At 34.3% G+C, this 15091-nt stretch overlaps 1 protein-coding gene across 16 annotated transcripts in view; it reads right to left on the bottom strand.

Moving 5' to 3' along the window:
- The window catches only part of DPYD (dihydropyrimidine dehydrogenase), an 863430-nt gene that overhangs the window by 434580 nt on the left and 413759 nt on the right, over nt 1-15091 (bottom strand). For all 16 annotated transcript variants that reach the window (XM_065549305.2, XM_005542629.4, XM_065549291.2 and 13 more), the window contains one exon: nt 8751-8966. In XM_065549305.2, coding sequence (XP_065405377.1) covers nt 8751-8966 — 216 coding nt within the window. The remainder of the gene's footprint in view (nt 1-8750; nt 8967-15091) is intronic.

Below are 15091 nucleotides of genomic sequence, written 5' to 3'. Positions count from 1 at the left end.
TGGTGCATTCATTAAATTCTAACTTGCAAGATTTAGCTTTAATATTGAATGTGTACACATGAGTGTGCAAGCATACATACACATTCTTTTGTTGATGAAGAAATGAAGTTTATGTCATAGAAGAGCTTGCTAAATAGTCTTGAAGTGAACACTTGGATGAAATCTCCCATAGGACTACTATATGTGAACTGTAGCAATTTAATAGACAAATTCTTTATAATTTGAGGATGAGTCGATTTTATGAATTTCAATAAAATAAACCTAAGTTATAAGAACCTAGCCAGGTGACAATCAAACTATTAGTACACAGAAGTCATCTCAGTTTTTAGCATGTTAAAAGTCTCCCAGATAAAAAGCTTATATTGAATTTGTTTAAATAATAATAACTCCTACTTAATGTATAAGTATATATCAGGAAAACAATATTATGCAATAATCATATAAAAATGGGAAACTAGAACTAGCAGCAAAAATAATGCACTGGACTACTGTTAATTTATTGTTTCATAGACTTTCATGATGAGGTAATACAGAAACTCTTAATAACAATTAAGTAAATCAGTTTTATTTAATCTTTTTAAAAAAGCCAGATCTTGGCTTTCCAAAATGAGTTACAAAAATAAATTGTGATGTTCTGTATCGTAATCCATAGAGAATTACCCAGGCTCTAAAATATTATTACATGACATGTTTGTGAAATTTTCAACTTTAAATATTATCTTTAGCATTTATAGTCCTGACAATGTTATTCCTCAATTCTCATCTCGTTGATAGGTGCTAGCAATTTGTGCAATTTGTGCAAATGCAGGCGCAACTTCCTCTCAATTAAGATAATGTGGATTGAAACAAGTTTCTTGGAATCCACATGGGAGAACAGACAACCTATATGGTAAAAAGTCTGCAAACCTTATTATGAGAAGAAAAACAGAACTATTTAGAAAGGAAAAAGAAAAGGCTTATATGGATAGGACATGAGAGCTGTCTCCAAGTAACTGAAGAGCTGTCATGTGGAATTGTGGTTCAAATTAGAATACTATAATTATTCATTCATCTAACAAGTATGTATTGCATCCTTTCTATCTGCCAGACATTGTTTTTGGCACTGGGCATGCTGTGGTGAGCAAGAAAGACGGTATCTCTCTACTTACAGAGCTTACTTCGAGTGGCTAAAACAGAACATAAATAAGCAAACAAATAGATGACTAAGAGCATGGCAATTTCATATGGTGATAAGTGCAGTGAAGAAAACAACAACCAGGGTAATGTGGGATGGAAAGCCTGAGTTTTGAATGGTTAATAAGAACTTCTCTGAGGAGGTAACTTTTGATCTGTGAACTGATTAAGAAGAAAGAGCCAGTCACATAATTATCTGAGAGAAGAGAATTCCAGGCAGATCAAACACCAAGCAAAATGGTCCTAAGACAGGGAGGAAGTTGCCATATTGGAGAATTAGAAAGGGGGCCAGTGTGGCTGGCAAAAAAATTGGCATCTGATGACAGCAGATTCACAGAAGCTTTAAATCAAAATGCTCTCTTGTGTTCACTCTGAAATTGCACATAGAAATATAAAATTTCTGTGCAATTTATATTTCTCAATAGAAAGATAAGCATAGGTGCCACTCTATTTGAAGCACTGGGTAGAAAGTCCTCAGCGTAAATGCTCAGGCTGAACTGTAAGTCTCTGAAGAACATGAATACAGTCAAAATTCCTTCATTTTAGACATAAAGTAATGTGGTCCAGAGAGGATAAATTATGTAAAAGCATGATATAGTGGAAATTGCACGGATTTGTATCAAATAGGCCTTGGTTCAAATCCTGACGTGGTGGATTTCAGTGTTTTGATGGCAGGAGCCACTTCCATGCTGCTACAACCTGATCTGGTCTTGTGATGTGCCCTAACAAATGGAACACAATGATAATTATGTTGTGCAACTTCCAAGCCTTGGCGTCAAGAGGATTTGCAACTTCTCCTCCTGCCTTTTTTGTAGCACTGACAACCTGTGAACACGTCCAGTGTAGTCTTGAAGATGAGACCATATGGAGATACAGGCCTAGTCATGTCAGCTGAGGACCCAGGCATGTGAATGAAATCATCCAGGACCAGCCATCAGCCAGCCACCAAACAATCTGTCAACTGATTGCGAATCCATGAGTGAAAACAACTAATATCATGTGGAGCAAAGGCAAGTCAACCCAGCTAAGCCTTGGCCATATTGCCAAACTGTAGAAACAAGAGCAGAAAATGTGTTGCTGCTTTTGGTAAGGTGGTCTGATATGCAGCAATAGGTACATGATGCTGAAATAGGTTATGTTTGCTAGTATAACAAAATATAAAACATGTGGCCCTGGCTTCGGCATTGTGAGGCAGGAAGAGCCTTGAAAAACCAAGAGTAAGTTCTTAATAAACGCTGGAAGAATGGTGAACAAACTGTTAGCAGAGGCCTAAAATATGGTATGAAAATTGCTGTTGGAGGGTTGGAAAAGTGGCCTGTATTATGTGGTGACAGAACAATTGGCAAGAATGTCAGCAGTGATAATTTGAAAAACAGAAAGTGAACATAATACGTCTTTAGAGAGAACACTGAACGTGTTCAGTTGAGTGTTTCTACCCAAGTATGATAAGGTACTATAAGAGAGAAAAGAGCTAAAGAAGGCTATATTTAAATTTGCCATGCAAAACAGACGGAATCCAAAGGACCTACGACACCCTCGGTCGGAAAATAAACTATTCTTTATATTTGGTCTCTCCTAGATGGAAAAAAGCTTCTCAAAATAAAGTACCTTAAAGATCCCCTCAAGAGTGTTGCAGTAAGAGAGTTTGTTAAGAATTTAGAAAGACTTAAGGCAGGTCCTAGTAGATTATCTCAGGGCTTCTAATATTCCTAAAGACATTGTACCACAACAGCAAGGCATATCCAAAAATAAAAGAAATCTGTTTAAAAAGAATTATGGATGTGACTTTGGGCATCAGTTTAGTCCTAAATAGAGTCAAAATTATGTTAAGAGAGTTTTATGATGGTATCACCATGAGTTAGGATTAAAAGAAACAATTCAAAGAAAAGAGAGGAATAGGGTGCTATAACTTTATTTGGGCAGGACCAGGCTGAGAAAGCTAAAAAGCTGTCATCAGGGAACATCAATAGCCATTTACAAAACAATCAAACAAAGAACAAAACAAAACAGAAAAACTTAGAGGAGAAAATCAGTAGCCCAGAGAAAATCAGTGGCTCAGAGGGCAGAGCCAATAGTAGATAGGGACAATGGATTAGAGCATCCTTACCAAGCAGCATAAATGGACCCTGATTCTCCATCCCTGGAGCAACAGGCCCTGAAAACATGTGTCAAACTGAATTTCAAAATTGCTATGGACAAGTGATTGCTATGTGCTTTCCATTTCTCCTGCTTCTAAAGGAGATTTTATCTACTGTGGTTCTCTTGCTGTATCGTTTTGTGTTGGGTGTATGGAAGATAGAAAACATGTCTTTCTATATCACAGAATCCTCAATAAAAACAAGCTAAACCCAAATAATCTCATAGGCATTTGGACTTGATGTAGATCATAAGACAATGAACCTTGAGCCTAATGCCATGATTAGATGATATTTTGGGTGTCTTGGAAAGGAGTGGATGCAGTTTACATTTGGGAGGGATGTGAATTGCTCTAACCGGATGGCAAGTTAGGACTGTTTGCAAAGATGGCTGCAATAATCCTTCCCTAGTCATACGCATGTCCCTTTGTGATGTGGTTTTGCAGTTCTTCTCATCAATAAGTGGATGGTATTTACCTACTTCATGAACATACGTTGACTTTGTAACATGCTTTGAAGAAAATATGGAAGTAACACTGTGTAGACTTTGGAGTCTTTGTGCCAAGAGATCTTTCAGCTTCCACTCCTGTCCTCTTGGAACACTGCTAGCCTTATGAAGTACCCTTATCAAACCTAAACCAGCTGCCTTGATAAGACATCGTGAGGCAAGAGAGATTATGAAGAGACAGAGAGAAGGGCTTGGCCATCTCCGCAATTATAGCAATCCCACGTGAGGCTCCAGACACATTAGTGAGAATATCTTGATCCCCCGGTATCCCAACAACCATCTGTAAATGCATGATTGAGGCCAGCAGATACCCTGTGAAGTAGAAGAACTGATCATATGTGCTGAACCCAAATTGCCAACCCACATGACTATAGTCAATTAGATAATTGTTGTCTTAAGTCCTGGACAATTTATTTAACTTTTTCAGACTATTATTTCATCTGAAAAATTATTTCATCTATCTTATAAGCAGATTGTGAGGATTAAATGAAATAACGTATAAAAACATTTAGTCTATACATCCTAAGCACTGAATATAGGGTAGCTAATAATATGAATAATGATAACAACTATACCAATGACCTATAATACTACACACGTCCAAGATTGTGATTTAGGAGCAGCTTTGGATTAAGACCAGGGCCTCCCAGGCCAAAGCACTTTCCCCCACACTATACTGTTTCTCCATATTTGTTGGACTTTCTCTAAGGTATTTATTTACTTGTGGAAAACAACAACAACAATATTTTAAATAAACAATTCATTTATATTAATGTTACTCTTATTTATTCCATGATGTATCAGAGGGCAGGACTATACAGAAAACATGGATGCAACTTATGAAAAGGCTGATGTGGCGTCAATAAAAGGAACATATTTCTAAAACAGATCTTTCTACAGTCATACAGGTTGCATTGCCTTAAAGTTGTAGTATATTCCTTGTCACTAAAAGCATTCAAGAACAGGTTACATTTCTTCTCTCAGGACTACCAACACATGCAGTTAGAAAGTTAGGCCAGCCGATTTTTATGTCTCTTCTTAATATTGTGGGATACTTGTCCTGTTTTCTCAAAAATCTTCTGCATTTAAAGGCTTATACAACAACCTAAGTCTTAAGCCACAATCTATACATTTAGAAATTTCACTGACATTTTCATTTTTAGACATGTATAGATGCACTATAGAAAGCAACATAGAATGTGAAAATTTTTAATTGGCCTTTTCTCCTTTGATTGAGATCAATACTCAAAACAGTCAATTGTTTTATGTGTTAACTGTCTGTTCATATACTGGGAAAAAATAAACTCAATATGCTCTTGCCAAAAAATTTTATGTATTCATTTATCCAGTGAATATTTATGAAACATTTATCAAATCTCTCTTATACATTAAGCTTTGTGCTATGTGGTATAAGGTTGTATTTTACAGAAAGAGCTACAAGAAACACTTTGATGCCAAAAAAAGAGCCTTAAATATTTTCAGATTTTACTTCTTATCATTTTATAAGAGAGACCTATTATATGAATACTTATTTACCTAATTTGATACTTATTAAAACAAAATCTATTCATTTGAGACATTTTCATAATAAAAGTTAATCACAAGTTAATCTATGTGTAGAGAGGGCTTACAAGGGAAGTGAACTGTTGCTTGGGTTTAGATTTGATTTAGGATAGAAATAAATACTTCTTAGTTTATTTATCTGTGTAGTAATAAAGCTATGCAACTTGCAGTTTCATGTTATAGATTTGCAGTATATAATATGTAGTTCTCCAAGAGAAAAAAATTTATGGACAAGATTAATGAAAACAAAACGTTTTTATCTACTTCCTATCAATATAATATGAACACAGGTCAAAGGGTTATTTTATGTGAAGTCCAAACCATTTCTAATATTCCCTCTTAAACAGATCACTTCTCTGTTTTGTCATGATAATTTAGCTTTAATCAAGCTTGACAGATCGATTTCTCTCTCACCTTTCAAAATTTAAACTTAGAGCCCATACACATTTATATAGAAAAATGATTTCATAACTATATTTTAAATATGACTTTACTATCTTTATAAAACATAAATAGAGTCTCAAGAAAAGCAATCTTGTTATTTTGAAATATTCTTGAAAAGACTGATTTGAGGGGGAAGAATATAGTTAATAAAAGCCATTTTTGATGTTATTTAATACAAAAGCAAACAGATCTTTTTATATTTGACATTAAAAATCTGATCATTTGCCTTTTTAAAGAAAGCACATACAGCTTTTATGTAGACTGCACAGTAAAGAATAATAATATTTCTGTTTACGGAGATATCAACTGGCATTTCACTGTAAGTCAATGGTCTATCGGTGCTGCAGCGTATTAGACCTCAATCTGGCATCTACAAATGTCAAGAGTATAAAAAATATATATGTAGGATGAAAATCAAAAGCATGTTCCGAACTCCCAAAAAAATAAAAATAGGGAAACAAAGTTCACGTAAACATATTTGCTGCAGAAATCAGTGCAATACTCAGCTGTCAATCCAGAAAAACGACGAGGGAGCCACACTGTCAGTAGGACAGGATAATAAAATTTCTAGCAGATGTTCACTCAGGGCTCTAATTTTTATTGAACTCCCTTGGTAAGCATTTAATTTCTTTATCATATGCAAGCTTGGCAAATTGTACTTCATCAAAACTGTATTGTGAAATATTAATATTTCATATGATAACAAAACCCCATAGAATAACCTTCGTCATATTAAGAGCATCCAAATTTCACATGTCAAGATTCTGATTTTAATACATTTTAAACAGATTCTTCAATTGCCATAATAAATTATAATACAGCTAATCTAAATTGGTATACTATAATGTCACAGAATGTATAGTACATGTAACACTTTAATAGACATCTTTAGTAAAAGGCTATGGGGAAAAAAGTATGTTCATACTACTGAGTTGTATATTACCAACATTTCATCAATAGGAAAGCACAGAAATAAGCACATAAGATGTAATTAAAAATTCACAAATTTAATCACTAATTAGGAACCAGATAAGGAAACAAAAAAAGTAGACCTCTATGAGGCAAACGGACTACTCGGCAAAATCACATATGGAAAATAATCTTTTTTAAAAATGGCATTACATAAGCCCAAGGTGGCTTCATTATTTTTGTCATTGCAATTTGCACAAATATGTTTAAAATAGTCTGCACAATATTTTGTTGTACCCACCATCAAAGTAAGTGAAATAGGGTTTCCAAAAAGCCCCGCATGGTTACATTTCATGTGCCAAATTTAATTTCCATTTGTTCATAACTCCCCTTTTGAACCAGCATCACAGACTTCTAAATTGATAGATTAAATTCAAATTGGAGGTTTAGAAGTAAGTTAGCTTCCACATTTATTTCTGCTGGTGATCCTAATAAAGGCAAGTGCTACTAGGTTACTGAAAGACACAGCATCACAAATCAATGCATGTCACCAACAGCGTAAAGACTGATGTCTCTGATTAATCAGAATTCAATTATTGCAAGCAAAGAAAACATCAAATTCAAAGCAACAAATGCCTTTTTTTCAGCTATAATTCTTCACTTGTGCCTAATTAGCCACCTATTTCGGTTTACATATATATATTTTTTAATAGCATAACTAATATAGTCAGTAAATGGTATCTGAGACTCAGTTTTCTCCAACAGATTAAACATTTGACTATAGCTTCTCAGTAATTTTTAAACAATCAATTGAAACAAAGACAAATATACTATCAATATTCTACAAGGTTATAAACAATGGATTCATGATATTCTAAAGCTGAATCTAGTATATTCTGTTAATTTTTGCACTTTGTTTAATAAAATATTCAGTTGATTTATTTGAAAAAATAACTTCTCTTTAGATATCTAAATATAAAAAATCTTCATGAAGCATTTTTTTCCTGCACTGTTTTTTTCCTAACTTTTGAGAATTCTCTAGATTTTCCTGACCACACTTACACATTGCATCTTGTAAAGCTGTCAGAATCAGACAGCCTTAATGTTTTAGCCATAATAATGCCAGCTATTGATCCTAGTAAGAGGAAAAAGAGAGAATGTGCTTAATGGGGCATGTTTTTTCTCTATTATTTTCTTTGCCTAAGGATAAAGCTGATTCAAATAATGATACTCTTTTCTTAGTCACTAAATTCACACATTCATATACATTAATTATTACTACCAGTTAGTATTAAATACATTGAGAGGTTTAGTATTTGTAATTTATCAACAAACAGTCTAAAAATGTTAAAGTGTGTTGCTCTTTTCTAATTCAAAACCATATAAGGATGCAACCCTTTTGTTGTATAAAGCATCCTACTTTAAAAACATGCATTTATATACTTTGTGTACTTTAAAGACTCAATCTCAATTTTAATACGTAGTTTATTTCCTACTAAGTATAAGATGGCCACTTCCGGGTAAGTAGAAAGTCATACTGTTAAATGAAACTCAGGGTATTTGTTTTTGAGAAAGGTTTCTGTATTCCAAATTTGGGAAGAATCTATCCTATTACCAGTACCAATAAATTACACCGGGATTCTTTTTGACATAAATTGAATCCCAGAATTTTGTGCAAACCAAATCAATTGTGTCCCTATCTTTGAGCTGAGGCATCCAAAATAATGAAACAATTAATAATACAAAAATAAGAGTTTGTGATTATTAAATGAAAAACTCACTTTTGTAATATTTATATCTTTGTTGCTTCCTAGACAATACAAATGAGAAATATATGCCTCCCCGTCCTTCCATGGGACAGAAAGGAAGGAAAGAAGCTAAAGACTAATGTGTAATGATAGGTCTTGTCAAATAGTTTAGTAAGTTTCTTAGTAAAAAAAAAAATTCATTATAATATTTATACCTTAATTAAAATATATGATAGACATTTCTATATGATTTCAATAATATTTTCTTACCTTATCAAGAGAGAAAGTTTTGGTCAGGGCAAAACCCCATCCAGCTTCAAAAGCTCTTCGAATCATTGATGTGCTGGTAGCTGGAGTTGCACTAGCAAGACCAAAAGGATTTATAAACTTCAATCCAGCCATTTCTACACTAATGTCCACCAGATCAATAGGAGTGTAAAAGAGGGGTAGTTCAGGCTTGGCAGAAATGGAAGCTCCATATTGTGACTGCAAAATACAAACCAATAATTGGTTTCATATTACATCTAAATTGTCCATAATAATATTTTACAAAAATCACTTCAACACAGCATCCGAATTAACATAGATTACAACAATCTGTTTACAATGAAAAAAACTGGCAAAAAGTCAGTTAGCAGAGAACTGAATTCATATAATATCCTATTTTAATTTCAAAGGCAGTATGAAGAGTATTAGCAGAAATAAAATCAATTAAATAAACAAACAACTGTATTTAAAACATACTGAGATTCAAATACAGAAAGGAATAATTTTAGAATTTTTCTCCCTGGTCCAACCCAGTCTATTTGTACTTAATTTATGAAAATACCTTTAGTGCTCAGAGATATGGGCAACGGCAAGTCAGGGGGCCTAAATTCAATTTCCAGTAATCTCACTACTGTTTAGGTGATTTTAGGAAAGCCAACTAATACGTCCCTGTCTTTTTTTCTCTATCGTTTTCAGTATAGCAGCAGGAATGCTGCTTGCCTAATTTCTACCTCACAGGAAGATTGGAAAATTCAGAAGATCATAAGCTGCAGGGAGATATTTAATTTGGAAAGTGGGTAGTGTACTCATGTGCATTATGGGGGTTTGTTCTTTTTCCTGAAACCAAATAGGTCCCAAACAGTTTATGTCAAAATGTTTGGCACTCAAAACTGTAAATTTACCTTTGTTAAATGATCAGTGTAATAATGCTTCTTTGCAGGATTATTGGAATGTTTTAATAAAAACACTTATTCTTAGCACATGGCACACTGAAACATCCTACATAGGTGCTTGCTAAATGTTGTCTCCTTTTCTGACTGGGGAGGTTATTAACGATTGCATCAGGCCTTTTGTTTGTAAAGTCTCTCTCTCTCTCTCCATTCCTCCCTCCCCTTCTCTCTCTCTCTGTTTATCTCCAAAAGACAAATAACACTGGAAAATATAAAAAGGATGAATTTTCTCAGCCAAAGCGGTTACTGAATGGACAGGGCTAGTTAATTCAAAAGTAGAAATCCTTTCTCTTGTGAATCATCACTCAAAAGAAAAGTTATTTGAGCAGAACTTTAATTTTATAGGAGTGTGTCTTGTGTAGATAAAGATTGCCATGACTTGCATAGAAATTATTTCTGGCCCTCCACCACTTATAATGCAAAGCAAAGTTCACTTAATATGTAAAAAGGCATCAAACTTGTCAATTGAAACACTAATGTGTCTCGGGTACATGCAAAGAGATGCCTGATGGGATCCAGGCTTCAGTTATGGCAGGCGCCTTCTCCCAGGGATGTTCTGGGCTTCAAGGCATATTTCTGAATATTGGTTAGTCTGGGTGTGACATAATTTTTCTGTCCTCACCTAGGATTGCTATACTATTAAAAGGATTATTAGCAAAGACAAAAACTACAATGTAAAATATAGGAAACTGGGGGTTAATTTGAGGTGTGTGTATGTATGTGTGTCCACACATGGATGTTTACAATGACAACAACTGGTAAAAAGTCAGTTAGCAGTAAACCGAATACATACAATATCATTCTTTTTAAATTTCAAAGGCAGTATGGAAAGTATTATCAATTAAATAAACAAACAAACAACTTTATTTAAAAGATACTGAAATTCAAACACAAAAGGGAATAATTTTAGAATTTTTCTCCTGGTCCCACTAACCAGCCTCTTTGTGCTTAATTTATGAAAACTTGCTTGATGGTATTTTCTTAGCTTTGTGTAATCATAATATAAATTAAATCAAGCAAGTTTTAGGGATAGACTAAGAAAGAATTTCCTTACATTACAGGTTGATTCATATCGGTAAAAGTATAGAAACACCTTCCCTGCTTTAGAAACAACGTTGAGCCAACTTCCTTTGATTCCAATAGCAGAACTACACGTGGTCCTACATACCTGTACTTTACAAGGTGAAATAAATGACCTTATAAGTATTCTTCTCTTTTTATGGCTGTGTGTTGAAATATCTATTTTTCTCAGTCTTACGGACGAATTTTGGTTTGTTCATAATTGTAGCTATATATGGCATTAGGCAACAGCCCAAGGAGGCAGATATGTATGCATAGTTCAACTTGCATTGCTTAATTTATGTAGTTTTAAATAAATAAGTAATTGCTTTGAAATTCTTACAAAGGTTGCTGCCTTAATACTTAGAAAGAAAATGATTTGGACAAATTTTGCAAGATTTTCTTTAAGCTTCAAAACAAAACCAAACACATCAAAGCAAACAATAAAATACACACACACACACACACACACACACACAATTCTTTCAAATGAGAAATACAGCTTCTTATATATTTTTTCTTTTATTCACAAAAGTGCTACTATGTATATGTGTTTGTAATATAATCTAAAATCTTCACATGCCATAGGCAGTCTTTTTTCATACTGTGCAACACAGGGCTATTTTTAGCTTTGTCTTTGTTGTGCTATAACAACTCAGTCTGTTCAACTTCATCATACATCCATGCCCTAATGTACATCTCCTTTTCTGAATTTTAAAAGCCTGTTCCCCCTTTGTACCCTTGCTCAGCAAACTCAAGCTTATCTACTTTCAGTTCTCATCACAAGGTTAATTCCTCCCAAATCTCAATTGTAATCTCCAAACTCAGATTTCCAAAAGACTTCAAGGTCTTTGGATGTAGATGCTTTGCTCTTACACTTTAATATCAACTCTTCTATCTCATCATATTCCCTCCTAACGAATATTTTATCTAGATTTTCAATTTTAGACAATACTATTTTCCCATTCATCCAGTAGTGTAGTAAATAACAGATACAAGGAAACAACTTAGGTGTTGAACAATGGGGATTGGTTCCATAATGGTTCTATTGTAAAAAGGAATGCTATGCTAGCATCAGAAATGATACAGAAGAAAATAATTTATTGACATGAAAGAGGGTTTATTATGTACAAAGTAAAACAGTGAGTTAATATTATAATACGATATGTAAATTCCAAGTTTTTGATGGAAAAACATGTATATCTATTTTGCTGTATGTTTCCATTTACCCGTCAATCACAAAAGATAAACATCAACATGCTAGGAGAATTATATCTCAGAATCAGGGTTTTAGATGACCTTTAATTTTTAAATTTTTGCTTACTATAATTTTCATATTTTCAATGATAAATACAAGTTAATTGATGAAATAAATAGATTTGAAGGTATACTAAAACAATTTTTAAAAGAAGCCATGTGTGTTATTTCATTTTCACACTGCTGTTAAAGACATGCTTGAAACTGGGCAATTTACAAAGGAAAGAGGTTTAACTGAACTTAAAGTTCCACGTGGCTGGGGAAGCCTCACAATCATGGCGGAAGGCAAGGAGGAGCAAGTCACATCTTACATGGATGAAATCAGGCAAAGAGGGAGAGTTTATGCAGGGGTACTCCTCTTTTTAAAACCATCAGATCTTGTGAGACGTATTCACTATCATGAGAACCACATGGGAAAGACCTGCCCCCATGATTCAATTTCCTCCCAACAGGTTCCTCTCCTAACACATGGGAATACAAGATGAGATTTGGGTGGGGACACAGCCAAACCATATCACCATGATACTCTAAAATCCATTAAGTGAAGCTCAAAGTAAAGAGTTTGCCCTTTAGTTTCCTCCATAGACTGTCCTGAATCAACTTTTTCAGTTCCACTTATTACTATGTAGAGCTAGAACAATCGAAGAGACTACTTTAAAAGCTTTATTTTACAAACAGAAAACTAAAGCCAAAAGAGGCTAAATGAGTATCTGTAAGTTGCTCCATTACTGGTAAAGCCACAATAAAATATACAGTTTGCTGCCTTGTTGGCTTATGTTCTTAATCCACCCTCAGAAATAAAATAAAATAAAACATTCCTTCTCAAAAATACTTTGTGCCTCCCTATCTCTGCACTTTTCACATTCCATCTTTCTTCTCCACATGCTGAAAATTACCCATTCTAAAGTCCTTCCCTTGTCATTATAGAGAAATTATTTTATCTGAGACACTCATAGGTCACAAAAACTATAAGTATTTTAATTTATTGATTACATTGAAAATATTTGGTTATACGTTTAAGTACTAAAATGCATTAACTTCCCCGTATTTTTCAGGAAACCAACTTAACATTTCTTTGCATGGCATAGTCTGATTTTTTTTTAATGATGTACTGCCAATATACCTGTTAGACTCAGTTACTAATGTTCATATAGAACTATTTTCCTATTTTCGTTCATTTATTTATTCAGCAGGTATTTGTTAAGAACTTGGGGTTAAAAAGATGAACAAAACAGACAAGGTCCCTGACATATGCAAAACAATACAAATAAATTTACCACCTACCACCAAACACACACAAAATTTACTACCGATAGTTCATCACACTGTTATGTCTCCATACATTATTTTATGCATTTTTTTACCTGCTTAAAATACAAATAAATTTAAGACTTTCCTCATGCATTAAACTCTTCATAATCCTTCCAAACTCAACTGATTCATTCAAGCATATACTTATTAGGACATTTCCTTACTACCCTCTATACACTTTTCTGAAGTAGCTACCTCTTTTTTATTTACTATTCCACAATTTTACTTTATTATTATTCTTTAAGTTCTGGGATACATGTGCAGAATGTGCAGGTTTGTAACATAGGTATACTGATGCTATGGTGGTTTGCTGCACGCATCAACCCGTCATCTACATTAGGTATTTCTCCTAATGCTATCCATCCCCTAACCCCCCACTCCCCAACTGGCCCCAGTGTGTGATATTCCCCTCTCTGAGTCCATGTGTTCAACTCCCACTTATAAGTGAGAACATGCAGTGTTTAGTTTTCTGTCCCTGTGTTAGTTTGCCGAGAATGATGGTTTCCAGCTTCATCCATGTCCCTACAAAGGATGTGAACTCATCCTTTTTGGAGACTGCATAGTATGCCATGGTATATATGTACCACATTTTCTTTACCTAGTCTATCTTTGATGGAAATTTGGTTTGGTTCCAAGTCTTTACAATTGTGAATAGTGCTGCAGTAAACATGTGTGTGCATGTGTCTTTATAGCAGAATGATTTATCATCCTTTGGGTATATACCCAGTAATGGGATTGCTGGGTCAAATGGTATTTCTGGATCTAGATTCTTGAGGAATTGCCACACTGTCTTCTGCAATGGTTGAACTAATTTACACTCCCACCAACAGTGTAAGTGTTCTTATTTCTCCACATCCTCTCTAGCATCTGTTGTTTCCTGACATTTTAATGATCGCCATTCTAACTGGCATAAGATGGGATCTCATTGTAGTTTTGATTTGCATTTCTCTAATGACCTGTGATGATGACCTTTTTATCATATGTTTGTTGGCTGCACAAATGTCTTCAGACAAACAGAGAGCCAAATCATGAGTGAACTCCTATTCACAATTGCTACAAAGAGAATAAAATCCCTCCAAATACAACTTACAAGGAATGTGAAGGACCTTTTCAAGGAGAACTACAAACCACTGCTCAAGGAAATAAGAGAGGATACAAACAAATGGAAAAACGTTTCCAAGGACAGAAAGAATCAATATCATGAAAACGGCCACACTGCCCAAAGTAATTTACAGATTCAGTGCTATCCCCATCAAGCTACCATTGAATTTCTTCAGAGAAGTAGAAAAAACTACTTAAATTTCATATGGAACCAAAAAAGAGCCTGTACAGCCAACACAACCCTAATCAAAAAGAACAAAGCTGGAGGCATCACGCTATCTGACTTCAAATTATACTACAAGGCTACAGTAACCAAAACAGCAAGGTGCTGGTACCAAAACAGATATATAGACCAATGAAACAGAATGGAGGCCTCAGAAATAAAGCCACACATCTACAAACATCTGATCTCTTTGACAAACCTGACAAAAACAAGCAATGGGGAAATGAGTCCCTATTTAATAACTGGTGTTGGTAAAACTGGCTAGCCATATGCAAAAAACTGAAACTGGACCCCTTCCTTACACCTTACACAAAAAATAACTCAAGATGGATTGGAGACTTAAATGTAAGACCAAAAACCATAAAAACCCTAGAAGAAAACCTAGGCAAATACTATTCGGGATATAGGCATGGGCAAAGACTTCATGATTAAAACACCAAGAG

This window comes from Macaca fascicularis, chromosome 1 (assembly GCF_037993035.2).
Source record: "Macaca fascicularis isolate 582-1 chromosome 1, T2T-MFA8v1.1".
In the NCBI taxonomy this organism is placed as follows: Eukaryota; Metazoa; Chordata; class Mammalia; order Primates; family Cercopithecidae; genus Macaca; species Macaca fascicularis.
This window is presented reverse-complemented; position numbering and strand designations above follow the sequence as displayed.